General features: G+C 40.1%; 1 protein-coding gene across 1 annotated transcript in view; it reads left to right on the plus strand.

The window, feature by feature from the left end:
• The window catches only part of LOC126417067 (RING finger protein 44-like), a 115,314-nt gene that overhangs the window by 57,950 nt on the left and 44,347 nt on the right, over window positions 1–13,017 (plus strand). The window contains exons 10-12 of the mRNA XM_050084960.1: window positions 8,232–8,342; window positions 10,422–10,564; window positions 12,653–12,823. Of these exons, the coding sequence (XP_049940917.1) occupies window positions 8,232–8,342; window positions 10,422–10,564; window positions 12,653–12,823 (425 nt within the window). The remainder of the gene's footprint in view (window positions 1–8,231; window positions 8,343–10,421; window positions 10,565–12,652; window positions 12,824–13,017) is intronic.

Genomic DNA, 13,017 nt, shown 5'->3' on the forward strand with positions numbered 1-13,017 from the left:
TAGCTTATGAAATTGAGTGCATGAGAGAGGGGTAGTGACATGTTTAGCCACTGGTGTTACGTTTTCCAAAACACATTCTCATTCATAGTATGGCATCTTGTGCTAAATGTTGAATTTGCTGACACTTTCGCTCCAGAAACCATACTAAAAACATAAATTTCGTCCTGCAAACTCGAAAGCCACTGTGTGAGCACTTTTAAAAGTCCAAAGTTTAGAAATGAAAACGCCAGAAATGTTAAGTGTGCACTGAAGCTAAGAAGGTAATCCCAAAAGTAAGGTCTTCTATTTTTTTATAAGTACATAGACATGTTTATTTCTACAATGGTTTACATCAGTTTACAGCTTGAACATTTAGCTATTTTTCGACATATTCGCCATTTCTGTCATTGCATTTTTGTAGACACTGTGGCAGATTTTGTATGCCCATGTCATATCAGCTCGCTGCCATGCTGTTTAGAAAGTTATGAACCTCTTCTTTCACCTCATCATCGGATCTGAATTGCTGGGACCACAATTAATGCTGACAAGTACTGTGAGACTCTGAAAAAACTCAAACGGGCAATTCATAACCGGAGAAGAGGAATTTTGAGCAAGGGTGTACACATTCTCCATGGCAATGCTCGCCCACACATCGCTCAGCAAACCGTTGCTCTCCTGCAACAGTTTCAGTGGAACAAATCTCTCTCACACACACACACACACACACACACACACTATAGTCCTGACTTGGCACCCAGTGACTATCACCTGTTCCCTAGTTTAAAAGAACATTTGGCCGGAAAGCGATTCAGCTCCAACGACGAGGTGAAAGAAGAGGTTCATAACGTTCTGAACAGCGTGGCAGGGAGCTGGTATGACATGGGCATACAAAAACTGCCACAGCGTCTACAAAAATGATCGACAGAAAAGGTGATTATGTTGAAAAATAGTTAAATGTTCAAGCTGTAAACTGATGTAAACCATTGTAGAAATAAACAGGTCTATGTACTTACAAAAAATAGGAGACCTTACTTTTGGGATTACCCTTGTGACATATACCACATTAAAGATCTGTCCAAAGTGCTTATTTTAATATGATTTGTTATGGTAAACTGCTGTGGAAATAAGATGTTAGGGGATAAATAAGCTACATGTAAATTTTATCTTGGAGTTAACTTTTGATGTTATATGGTAGTCGATTATGAAATGAAAAGAAAATACAGTATGTAAATGGTTGACAAGAGTCCAGGTCTTGGTTGTGGTAACATGCAGATCTGTAGCATAGCCCAAGGTCTGGGTTAGTTCCTATAGATTGTGACAATCTTATTCAGTATGGAAACCATAAGCCACACCTCATCCAGAACCATCTGTGTCAGTGAAACTTTTATCTGTTGTGGGTATGGAAGTACCACATCAACATTATTAAGTTGTTGTTAATGTTTACTAACCAAGAAAATGTCAGCAGACATACTTGTCATGCATTGGGACAAAATAAAGTTTATGCATTGTGGTGAACTCAACAACAGCCCTCACAAACACGGCAAATTGAGAAATGTCAGTTACATCAGTGCTTTTGGCCAGAGCCAATGATATAAAAGGCAAATTTTTACTCCCATATTTTTACTACACTGCCACATTGTTTCCCATTTCTACAATATGTCTGGAAAATATAATCCTTAAAAGAGGAACCGTTTTGAAAAGTTATTTCCACTGGACAGAAAATTCTCCACAGCTTAAAGTATGCACTGCTTTCAGGGTTCGATCGATTATGTGGTAGCTCAGAAAATTGCAGTATCGTTATGCACCGCATGATTGTCTTTTTGTAAATATTTTAGTAGGAGGGGGGTAAAATTGGCGGAAAATAACGTAATGCGTTATCAATAACATGTCGTGTGACTGGAATTAGTGCACATAAAGGCTCACCTCGAACACGTCAGTATTCTCAATGTTCTGTGTTGTGCTCCAGAGTGATGCGAGTGGCGACACCAGTGTGAGCAGTTTGTGCATCAGCTGTGCTGGTTATATCTCATAAAATCCAGGCAGATTTGAGGTGAAATACTGAAAAACTGACAGACTTCCAATGTTTGCAGTCTTCTAAAGCTTCGTGCATGAAAATTCTTGGTGACCCATGGGACTGGCACGGCTTTATTCCTGGTCATGCGATGTGATGTTTCACTTCCGGACTAGAGCTGGTAGCTCCATAATTATCAGTGATTGTACTAAAGAGACAAAATATGCTGGTAGAGTGATTGGCTTGCTGTATAAAGTCTCTGCCAAAGAGGCACAGACGTCGTCTTTGAACACAGAAGGTGTGCCTAATAAAAGAACCAAGGGTAAGTACTCTGTCATGGGGGTCCCACGACACACAAGTGTTGCTTTGAATTTTTGATGCCAGTGTTCCACCAAACCATTGTTCTGTGGATGGTAGGCAGTGATGTGATAGCATTGGATGATGCAAAGATTACGTATAGTGGAGAATAGTGCGAATTGAAATTTATAACATTGGTCTGTAGCAATGGATGCCGTACAGCTGAAACGCGACATCCCCAACTGTACAAATGTCCTCACTGTCGTTTCCACTGGTATGCCTGGAAAGGGTGTTACCTCAACACAGCGGGTGATATGATTGATCATAGAAAGAATATTTTGGAAACCTTCAGACTCTGGAAGGGGGCTGATCAGGTCGAGGCAGGCACAATGTAACTAACCATTGGGTATTTCATATCACTCGTGTTTCAGATGTGCACTTTCTCCACATAGTGTGGAGAACACGGAGGGCACTCTATTAGAAAAGTTCATCATACTGACCTGTGTTTGTGACTAGTTGTGCAGTGTGGTATGTCCCAAGTGCGTGTGTGCGTGTGTGTGTGTGTGTGTGTGTGTCATCTGCCTGGGGGTGCTGTTTCGTTCACACTGAATATTTGGAGACAGTGATGCCATTCCTGCTTTAGGTACTGGAGGTAAAAACGCATGACATCTGGTTCACTTCCTAACAAAAGTATTTTGGTATGCAGTTAAAGTCCAACTATCGTTAGTAGTTACAGATGAGTGTTACATACAGAGATTGAAGAACATGCTCTCGGAAAAGTCTCATTCGGAACTGTCTGTTGATGTTGTAGTGAACTGCTGGTGATACAGGGTATTTTCTCTCCACTGTATGAGGATACCTCATATTAGGTCCACATAGAGATGACAGCGACAGTCAATCAGCACCCGAGATCGGTTCTTGAACATTTGCAACCAGAAACTGCTGTGGAAATTTCTTGTGTGGACATTGATCCACAGTGTGCATGGCAATTCTGGAAATTTTGATAAAAGTATCATTTGTAGCATGTAGTTGGAGGGCAGGCATAGTAAGCTCCATTGCTCGTTTCTCAGAATGGTGGTCACTTCAGAGCCAGTGTAGATGAGCAAGTATCAATTTTTTTGAATTGTCTGCCAAATACAGTCTATTACCATCACTCAAACAGCCCGAAACTAGTTTGGCTCACATGCTTCAGCTCTAAGTGACTTAAGAGTGCAATTTATTTGGAACACCTATTGTGGACCATATTTTACGTTTGGTGATCACAAGGCATGGAGGAGTTGTGTGACTTTTAGCAAAAACAGTTGTGAAACAGACACAGTCCTGGTCACATCGGCACACCTGTGTGGGGAATGTTATCGTTAGATGTGGGCGTACCTGTTGCAGCCGGCTGAAAGTCACCACCCTCTAGTGCCATCACTCTTGTGATTGTGCAGTCGCTCGGGTCATGTCATCTGCTCGTGGATGCTAGCAGTGTGCTGCACCAGGAATGTATTGGCGGTAGTCATTGTTGTCTGTAACAGCCATGTATTGTTGTTGCTGTAGTATAGCAAAAACTCTGCCAACCAGGGCTAGTTGTCATTCCATTGTTTTGGACACGATCATTGCCACTTGTATCTTGAGATAGTCGTTTGACGAGCCATTGCGTGCTGTCTGGCATGAGAGTCAAATTGATTTATGTACTGAGATATCTCCAAAGCTGAGATGGTGGTATCCAGTTGTCTGATCTATCCTTCCAAGTTTCTTGTCGCAGTTGTCACTCTGGTACATTGACGAGCTAGTGGGGCAACACTGCCTTCGCGGCATTGAATTTGCTATTGGCCAGGGGGGCTTGTATGACATCTGAGAAGTATCATCAAAAATTACATGGCTTTGTAGTGTCATGTCGATGATCATGAACTATGTTGCCAGGTGTTCCAGTTGGAAGGGTGGTAGTGTAGGGTCAAAATTGTAAATATACTCCAGAGAAATCTTGTCGCTTGTGTGCTGGGGCATGTGGTCCGAGGGCAGTGGCATCTGAGATACCAGAGACCGTGCACAGCTTGTATGCCAGCCCGAGAATCTTGTCTCGTGGCCCAGCTGGTTGGGCTGCATGTGAGGCTACAAACAGATAATGGTTGGGTCGTGCCCAGCGCGGAATGGCTGGGTCATGCCCAACGCGGATGGACTGGTAAGATCGCGTGAGGTAATACTGTGGAGGTGTGAAATAGTTTGCTAATATCTTGGCATATTCTGGCCACTATATAAATTTCCCTTTTCCTCTTAGCCAAAATTTTAATCCCTTTAGTTATCCATAGCTTACTTGTTTTCTTAATAGGCTTACTGCATTACTTTTTAGGGGAGCTACTTTCAAATATTGGCACAAATCTACAGTGGAATGTATTGAATTTCACGTTAGCTTCTATTTATGCGTGTACTTCATTCCATACTTCCTCTTCTAACCAACTCTTAAAGCATTGTGCCGTGTTATTATTCGTACACCTCACTGCTGTGTATGAACATGCCCTAGAGCTGTAAGGTGCTATATTGTTTATGTCCATAAACTGTGCATCATGATCAGATAGTAAATTAATGACTGAGTAAACATTGTTTCAGGCTGAGCACTGTCTTTACATATTTTATCAGTTGGGAAATTTACTATTGAAATCAGACTGAAACAGTTAAATATTGCAACTCCTCCTTTTTTCCATGTTCATTATACACTAAAATGATGCTATAAGCCAATTAAAATTACTTGATAGTTGATGCTTCACACATTGAAATTTTGGTCTTATATCAAAGCAGTAGGAGGATCAAAACAAAATGTCCAGACACTCTGTGACCAAAATGGTACTGAAACAGAGGATGACAGACTAAAGGCCGAAATACTAAATGTCTTTTTCCAAATCTGTTTCACAGAGGAAGACTGCACTGTAGTCCCCTCTCTAGATTGTCACACAGATGACAAAATGGTAGATATAGAAATAGATGACAGAGGGATAGAGGAAAGGCCGCTGGACCTGAGGGGATACCAGTTCGATTTTACACAGAGTACGCGAAGGAACTTGCCCCACTTCTTACAGCTGTGTACTGTAGGTCTCTAGAAGAGCATAGCGTTTCAAAGGATTGGAAGAGGGCACAGGTCATCCAGGTTTTCAAGAAGGGATGTCAAACAGATGTGCAGAACTATAGACCTATATCTCTAATGTCGATCAGTTGTAGAATTTTGGAACACGTATTATGTTAAAGTACAATGACTTTTCTGGAGACTAGAAATCTGCTCTGTAGGAATTAGCATGGGTTTCGAAAAAGACGATCGTGTGAAACCCAGCTCGCGCTATTTGTCCACGAGACTCTGAGGGCCATAGACACAGGTTCCCAGGTAGATGCCGTGTTTCTTGACTTCCGCAAGGCGTTCGATACAGTTCCCCACAGTCGTTTAATGAACAAAGATTGGATTGAGGAGTTCCTGGATAACAGAACGCAGCATGTCATTCTCAATGGAGAGAAGTCTTCCGAAGTAAGAGTGATTTCAGGTGTGCCGCAGGGGAGTGTTGTAGGACCGTTGCTATTCACAATATACATAAATGACCTTTTGGATGACATCGGAAGTTCACGGAGGCTTTTTGCGGATGATGCTGTAGTATATCAAGAGGTTGTAACAATGAAAAATTGTACTGAAATGCAGGAGGATCTGCAGCGAATTCACGCATGGTGCAGGGAATGGCAATTGAATCTCAATGTAGACAAATGTAATGTGCTGCGAATACATAGAAAGATAGATAGATCCCTTATCATTTAGCTACAAAATAGCAGGTCAGCAACTGGAAGCAGTTAATTCCATAAATTATCTGGGAGTAGGCATTAGGAGTGATTTAAAATGGAATGATCCTATAAAGTTGATCATCTGTAAAGCAGATGCCAGACTGAGATTCATTGGAAGAATCCTAAGGAAATGCAATCCGAAAACAAAGGAAGTAGGTTACAGTACACTTGTTCACCCACTGCTTAAATATTGCTCACTAGTGTGGGATCCGTACCAGATAGGGTTGATAGAAGAGATAGAGAGAATCCAACGGAGAGCAGCGCGCTTCATTACAGGATCATTTAGTAATCGCAAAAGCGTTACGAAGATGATAGATAAACTCCAGTGGAAGACTTTGCAGCTCGGTACGGGCTTTTGTTGAAGTTTTAAGAACATACCTTCAGCGAGGAGTCAAGCAGTATATTGCTCCCTCCTACGTATATCTCGCGAAGAGACCATGAGGATAAAATCAGAGAGATTAGAGCCCACACAGAGGCATACCGACAATCTTTCTTTCCGCGAACAATACGAGACTGGAATAGAAGGGAGAACCGATAGAGGTACTCAAGGTACGCTCCACCACAGGCCGTCAGGTGGCTTGCGGAGTATGGATGCAGATGTAGGTTGAGCTGGTTTCCTTCAACCAGAGAGCTCATCGTCATGACCGAACAATTCGTTAATACCAAACTCCCACAACAATTATTTCATACCGGCTTTCTTTCTTGATGGGTATGTATCCTGAATCGTGGGTTGACCCTTTGTATTTCGTATTACATTAAATAAGGTTCACACGACATTGCATGAAGCCAAATTTTTGAAGGCTGTCAATTAATTGCTGTGACTGGGACACCAGTGTCGTAAATGCAACAGGCTTTAGGAGTGTAATAGTTCAGCGTAGTGGTCAGTGTACAGACCTAATGTATAGAAGATGAAAGGTTCAAATCTCAGCAAATGCAGTGAAATTTTTTATTTTTCTAAATGTGATCAAGACATTATAATTTTTATTTAAGTAATTGGTTTGAATGTTTTTATTTTTTAATACTGTGCTGCATCATTTTCGTCATCATATTGACTTTATTTGGTTTTACTTTTCCTCATATCATTCTTTTTTTCATCTAGAGTCTGCTTTCATCATGCATAATGTGCAACCAAGTGCCAACCGGGACTGCTAATCAGTTGGTAACATACTCAGTGTGAGGATAGTTTCAGGTAACCAATGACAGTGCGATATTACAGTCTGCTTTTACCACTAAAACTGAAATTTTGCTACGGAAGATGTCTTTGCAAACAAACACATTATGAATTTTTTCTGTCTTGAGTTTGCTTGTTGAGCTTAGCCTCAAATGCTATGAACAAAGGGATCGTGATTTTAATTCTCCCGCAGATGGTTGATTGCTGTTTTCTGAGGTACATTTGCACATCACAAGGTTGTGGTTAGGTTAGACCACAAATTTAAATTCAGCCCTACAAACCCCATCATCTGCTACAGTTCAGTCGCTAGTTACTTGAAATCACTGTCAGCAGAGGATCTCCCGTTTACACATCTCATTGGAAGAGTACGATAAAATACACTCATTGGAAGAGTACGATAAAATACATATTGCCACCAGATTTCATGTTTCTTGGACCAAAGAGTGAGGTACGGGCAGGGTGTGGGAAGGATGGGGGATACTGCTTTGATTCCTTGAGGGATTGCATTTCAAAAATCCTTTCTTAGCAAGTGTATAAAGAATGCTTAGCGAATTGAACTAGATTTGAACATACAAACTTTAAATAATCTAAAGAGAACTATCGAGGCTTAGTGATTTAAGCTACATAAAACCCACATAAGCAAGGAGACGATTTGGATTCCGTGCATAGCATTGACTATTTGGTGTGAATGTCATTATTTCCTCCTTAGTGCACATAAGGGCTAAGGGCTCCAGAAATGTGCCCTGCAATTTTTGTGGCAGCATAGTCGAATGAAAGCTGGGGGACAGCCTTGGCTCCTCTCTGGATTTACCTAATATCGATTGCAGTCATCTTGTGAAGATTATTTCAAGGTAGTGACTTCTTGTTTCGGGTCTATATTTTGGTTTTGTTGTTCAGGTGTATGCTTCCCACTTGTTGGAATAACATTATAGTATTTGAAAATTTACATTGTGATGAAAATCACATTTGCAGCATGCTGATGCAGTGGAACTCCTGGCGGACCAGCGATCTACATTCCACCAGCTGCATGGCACCCATCTGCACACGACTACTCCATCTCCACCACCGATTTTTGTAACAGAGGTACTCTCTCTTTCCTATTAATAGAATTAGTAATTACTGCCGAATTGTCTGTTACATTACTGAACAGCTGAAATAGCCACCCAGTACTAGTTGCCAATTACGTATCTAATGGCTTCCAAGGGCAACAAAAGGTTTTAGTTTCTCATATTATTATTCACCAAATTTAAAATACTGCTTTAATCCACTTATTAAGAAGTATAATCTTAGGTTAAAGATTTAACACAATAAGTCAAGTATTAATATCCCTCTCTCTCTCAAGGCAGCATAACTTATGGTGCGTAAACTACCCACTTAGGGTAGTCGCACTTAACGACTTCCAGTAAACTTTCCGCATAATTCCAGACCTTTATGAAACTTTCTCACTGATATCCTCCCTCCTTCCCTTCCCCCTACCTCACCCCCTCCCCCCCTACTCCCCCCCCCCCCCCCTCCCCCAGAAAAGGAAAGTTTTATCGTTCACCACATTGTCACTGTTCATGCAGTAAAACTTGAGCACTGGATATGAGGTTTTAGTTTATTACTTCTTTCCTACCAACAGTATTAACAACACAGTCCACATGCAGTTCCTGGGGTGGCTTTTCTTCTGGAAATTCAATTACATGGAAAAATTGGGGAATTTCAGGTATTTTGTAAAATCTCAGAATTCTGCATTTTTAACCAAGTATTGAAATTGAATTTATTGAGTTTTTTGTGTGTTATTTTTATGAATATTGTTTCACATAAATTATTGCCAGGTAAAAACTGCTTTTCTGGCGCTAATCTTAAGAAATATGGATCTAGTTTGGCTTTACAGACTTTTGAATAGCTTAAACCAAATTTTCAGTTTTTTCGTCCTAAGTTGTGTGCTTGACACACAAATTTGGTTTGTGCATAACTGGTATATATTCTAGGTCTTAAATTGGTGTTGTATTACTGTAGTATATACAGGTTAGTGTTGAGTTAGTATACACAGATTAGTGTGAATATGATTGTATTTATAATAATCAAAAGATTCAAGGCTGCTGTTTGTATAACTGTAATGATATTAATTCACTTCAGGAGTCATTACAGAGAAAAAGAAAGGGAAACATAAAAGTGGAGCAGTTAGTTCCCAAAGCATTGTTCCATTTTTCTGTGATGGGTGACAGTAGTGGCAATTTTGGAGATGCTTTCATGGCAGAAAACTATCTGGACATAGATAATCACTGTACTCATTGCAATAAATATAAAATAATAAATGACTGGTGTAAATTGATGCCAGCACAGAAGAAATGCCCTTCTGTAAAGCCCTGAAATTGGCAAAAAAACCTTCAGTTGGCCCATGTGGCGAATAAACACCAGTATTGACTCCTCAGCAGCATATTGTGTATGACAGTGTGAGCTTCTGTTTCCATCTTCATATTCAACTTCAAAAACTGAGAAATCTTTGCGTATCCCTTGTTATGATGGCAGTCTAAAAAAGACTGACCCTATCATAAAGTGGATATCTAGATAAATGAGGTGGGAAGGTAGGAAAAACTCTAAAGTAGGACAGCTGCAAGGATAGGAATCGAGTGAATGAAGTATTATAGGTGAGGTGTAGGGTATGGCTATGATGATGCTGCAAGGGGAGTGTGGTTGTTGAACAGTAAACAGCTTTTGGGGGGGGGGGGGGGGGGGAGTAGAATAATTGAGCTTGTAAAGCACTATTGTGAAAAGCTAAGGTCATAATGAGACAGTGTAGTTTTGCAGAAATCAGTCCAAATATAAATTTGCAGTGCAGAGGAGGGAGCATTTCACATCAAAATGAGGTGGCTGACACTGTACAATTACTTTTTATTGAGATCCTTTACAAGTTATGAAGTAAGGAAAAACACCTGAAACAAGAGAACAAAACATGGCAAGTGGTAATGCAGAGGAAGATCGTGTAAAAGTAGGTTGCAGTATTGGAACTGCTGAAGAATTACTATTTAAATTAAATCTTTGGCCTCTGGGTTACAAGCTGTGTTCAGTGAAGATAGACATGTGTTGCTTTTTTATGTTAAATCTCAGTTTTGTGTTTTTATGGTATGCTATGGTATGTTGTCATCAACACATTTTCCTTCATTTGTTGTGTTACAGCAAAGAACAGCTCAAGTAGATCACCTATCAACACGAAGTCGTAGACCTAGCACACCCAGCAGACGTGTTGGACCACGCCGGTGGAGACCTACTCCTACTCTTCCTGCTTCCACATCATATCCAGGGCTTCTGTTACACTTCCTGTAAGTGTTACTTACTATATTGATTAAAAATAAGGGTGAGCTGTAAGTTACACAACCTGAAATTAAAAAAAAAAAAATCATGACTTTCTTACTATCAGGAATGTCTGTGTTAGCAAGATATGGCATTGTAAGACACACACACACACACACACACACACACACACACACACACACACACACACACACACACACACACCTCCTTTTTTTTTTCCAGACTGAATGTGTGTTTGTTGTTGAAAGTTACTTCAAATTGTAATCTTTGTTAAATTGCCAGGAAGAGTTTAGGGTAGCTTTTCCTGAAATAAAAGCACCTAACAACTGAGAAGATTTCACGCAAAGTCCCTAGTTTCAGAAAAACAGATAGCGTATGAAGGAATCCGAACATTCCGGCTGATGTTCGGTCTGAAGTGATGCCTGAGTGGCAAATATCCATGCATCCTTGATACGTTTTCTGAGAAAGTCAATCTGAAAACTGTCAGAAAACTGGAATGTCTTACAGGAGCGGTTGCAGACCCACAAAAAAAATCTGTAACTCTATCTAATATCACATTTGAAATAGACTACATTACTGTCATTGTTTTTTGTGTTTTATTTGCAATAGTGATTATGTTTTATACTCTGATGAACAATAGTTCCATCTATGTAGCTATGTAAACAGCCAGAATTACAAAGATTGGAGTTTAGTAAACCCTTATGTTTTCCCAAAGTTGCCATTAAATCCACAGAAAGTTGGAGTTGTGCGCAAAAGAACTGTATGCCTGTTGGTGGCTCTTCCTCCTCCGAGTGTGACCAGGATATCGTCATTCAATTAGTAGTGTTAAAGGTGTGTAAACGACACTGCTAGTTGCAGCAAGATGGTGTAACAGTGCACACATCAAGTAACCCAATGATAATGTAGTTCCTTGATGGAAGTACCATCTTATGTGACCTGCGGCCACCTAGATTACCAGATTTATCTCCCAAAACTTTTTGTTTGGAGACGTCGGAGGGATAATTTCCAACAAAGTTTGTACGTCATTCTTAACTTCTACTTTCCTTCATCGTACAAGAGCTTCTAATTTTTTTCTGCCGTTACAGGAAACACTACTTCCTCTTATATGCCCGAAGAATCTACAATAACTCAAGCAGACGATTTGGAAGGAAAACTTGTAGGAAAAAAAGTTTGGCATTAAAAAAGCTGAACTTTGGCTGAGTTCCAAGTGATTGAACAGTGTAAAAATCTTCAATAATTTGATATACCATATATTAGAATTTATCTTTTCTACTTCATACTCCAAGTCATTAGCTTATTTAGTGTTACTCGTTTTAAATTATACACATTTTATAAGTGTGTTAAATTACTTATAAAATACCAAGTATTGCAGTGTGCTAAAATCAATAAATCGTCAAAATCCTGAACTGGTTAATGGGCCCCTCCCATAATGAATGCTCCAAGGTTCTTAACTGCGGTGAGATCATGGGACCTTTCTGGCCAGAGTAAGATTAGGCAAACCGGAAGACAAGCAGTAGAAACTGATGCTGTGTGTGGATGGGCATTCTCTTGCTGAAATGTAAGTCCAGGATGGATTGCCATGAAGGCCAACAAAATAGGGCGTAGAATATCAACAACATACTACTGTGCTGTAAGGGTGCCATGGACGACAACCAGAGTGGTCCTACTATGAAATGAAATGGCAGCCCAGACCATTACTCCTGGTTCGCAGGCCATATGGCACATGACAATCAGGTTGGTATCCCATTGCTATGCCAGGCATCTCCAGACATGTCTTCACTTGTCATCAGGGCTCAGTTCGAGGTGGGACTCATCACTGAAGATAACTATACTCCAGTCAATGAGATTCCAGGCCGAACATGATGTAAATCATATTTACCCATTCAGACAGTACCTTTGTGGTACGTCATGCTCTATGAAATGACATTTTATGGAGGAGGGGAATTCTGTTGTATTCATGAAGCTTAGAAGTTAGAGCTAGTTCGTCAAGTTGAATAAGTTTTAGATTGAATTGTTGAATCCATTGTAGCTTGAATTTTGTAATTATGCAGTTTTATGGTGAAACTACATTTTTTTTTTTTCACTTCTGTCTACAGTGCTATGTTCTCAAATGCTCCATTGTCACCATACAGTCAAGCTGATTTGGGTAGCCCTGATTCAACAGAGACTGAAAACTATGAAGCTCTGCTCCATTTGGCAGAGAGATTGGGTGAAGCCAAGCCTCGTGGACTGGCAAAAATTGAGATAGAGCAGCTACCCTCGTATAAGTAAGTAAATTGAATTTCAGATAATCGTAGTTTCACTATTGTAATAATGTAAGGAATGGGTGTAATTATTACTTTCAGGTAATTGGTTTTTGTTAAGTTAGTAAACTTATGATTTTTTTTTTCTTTTTTTCTTTTCATGCAGATGCCAAGAATAGCAACATTTTGTTGCCAGTAGGACTGAAACATTCCTCAAT

The sequence above is a fragment of the Schistocerca serialis genome, chromosome 8 (assembly GCF_023864345.2).
Source record: "Schistocerca serialis cubense isolate TAMUIC-IGC-003099 chromosome 8, iqSchSeri2.2, whole genome shotgun sequence".
Classification (NCBI taxonomy): Eukaryota; Metazoa; Arthropoda; class Insecta; order Orthoptera; family Acrididae; genus Schistocerca; species Schistocerca serialis.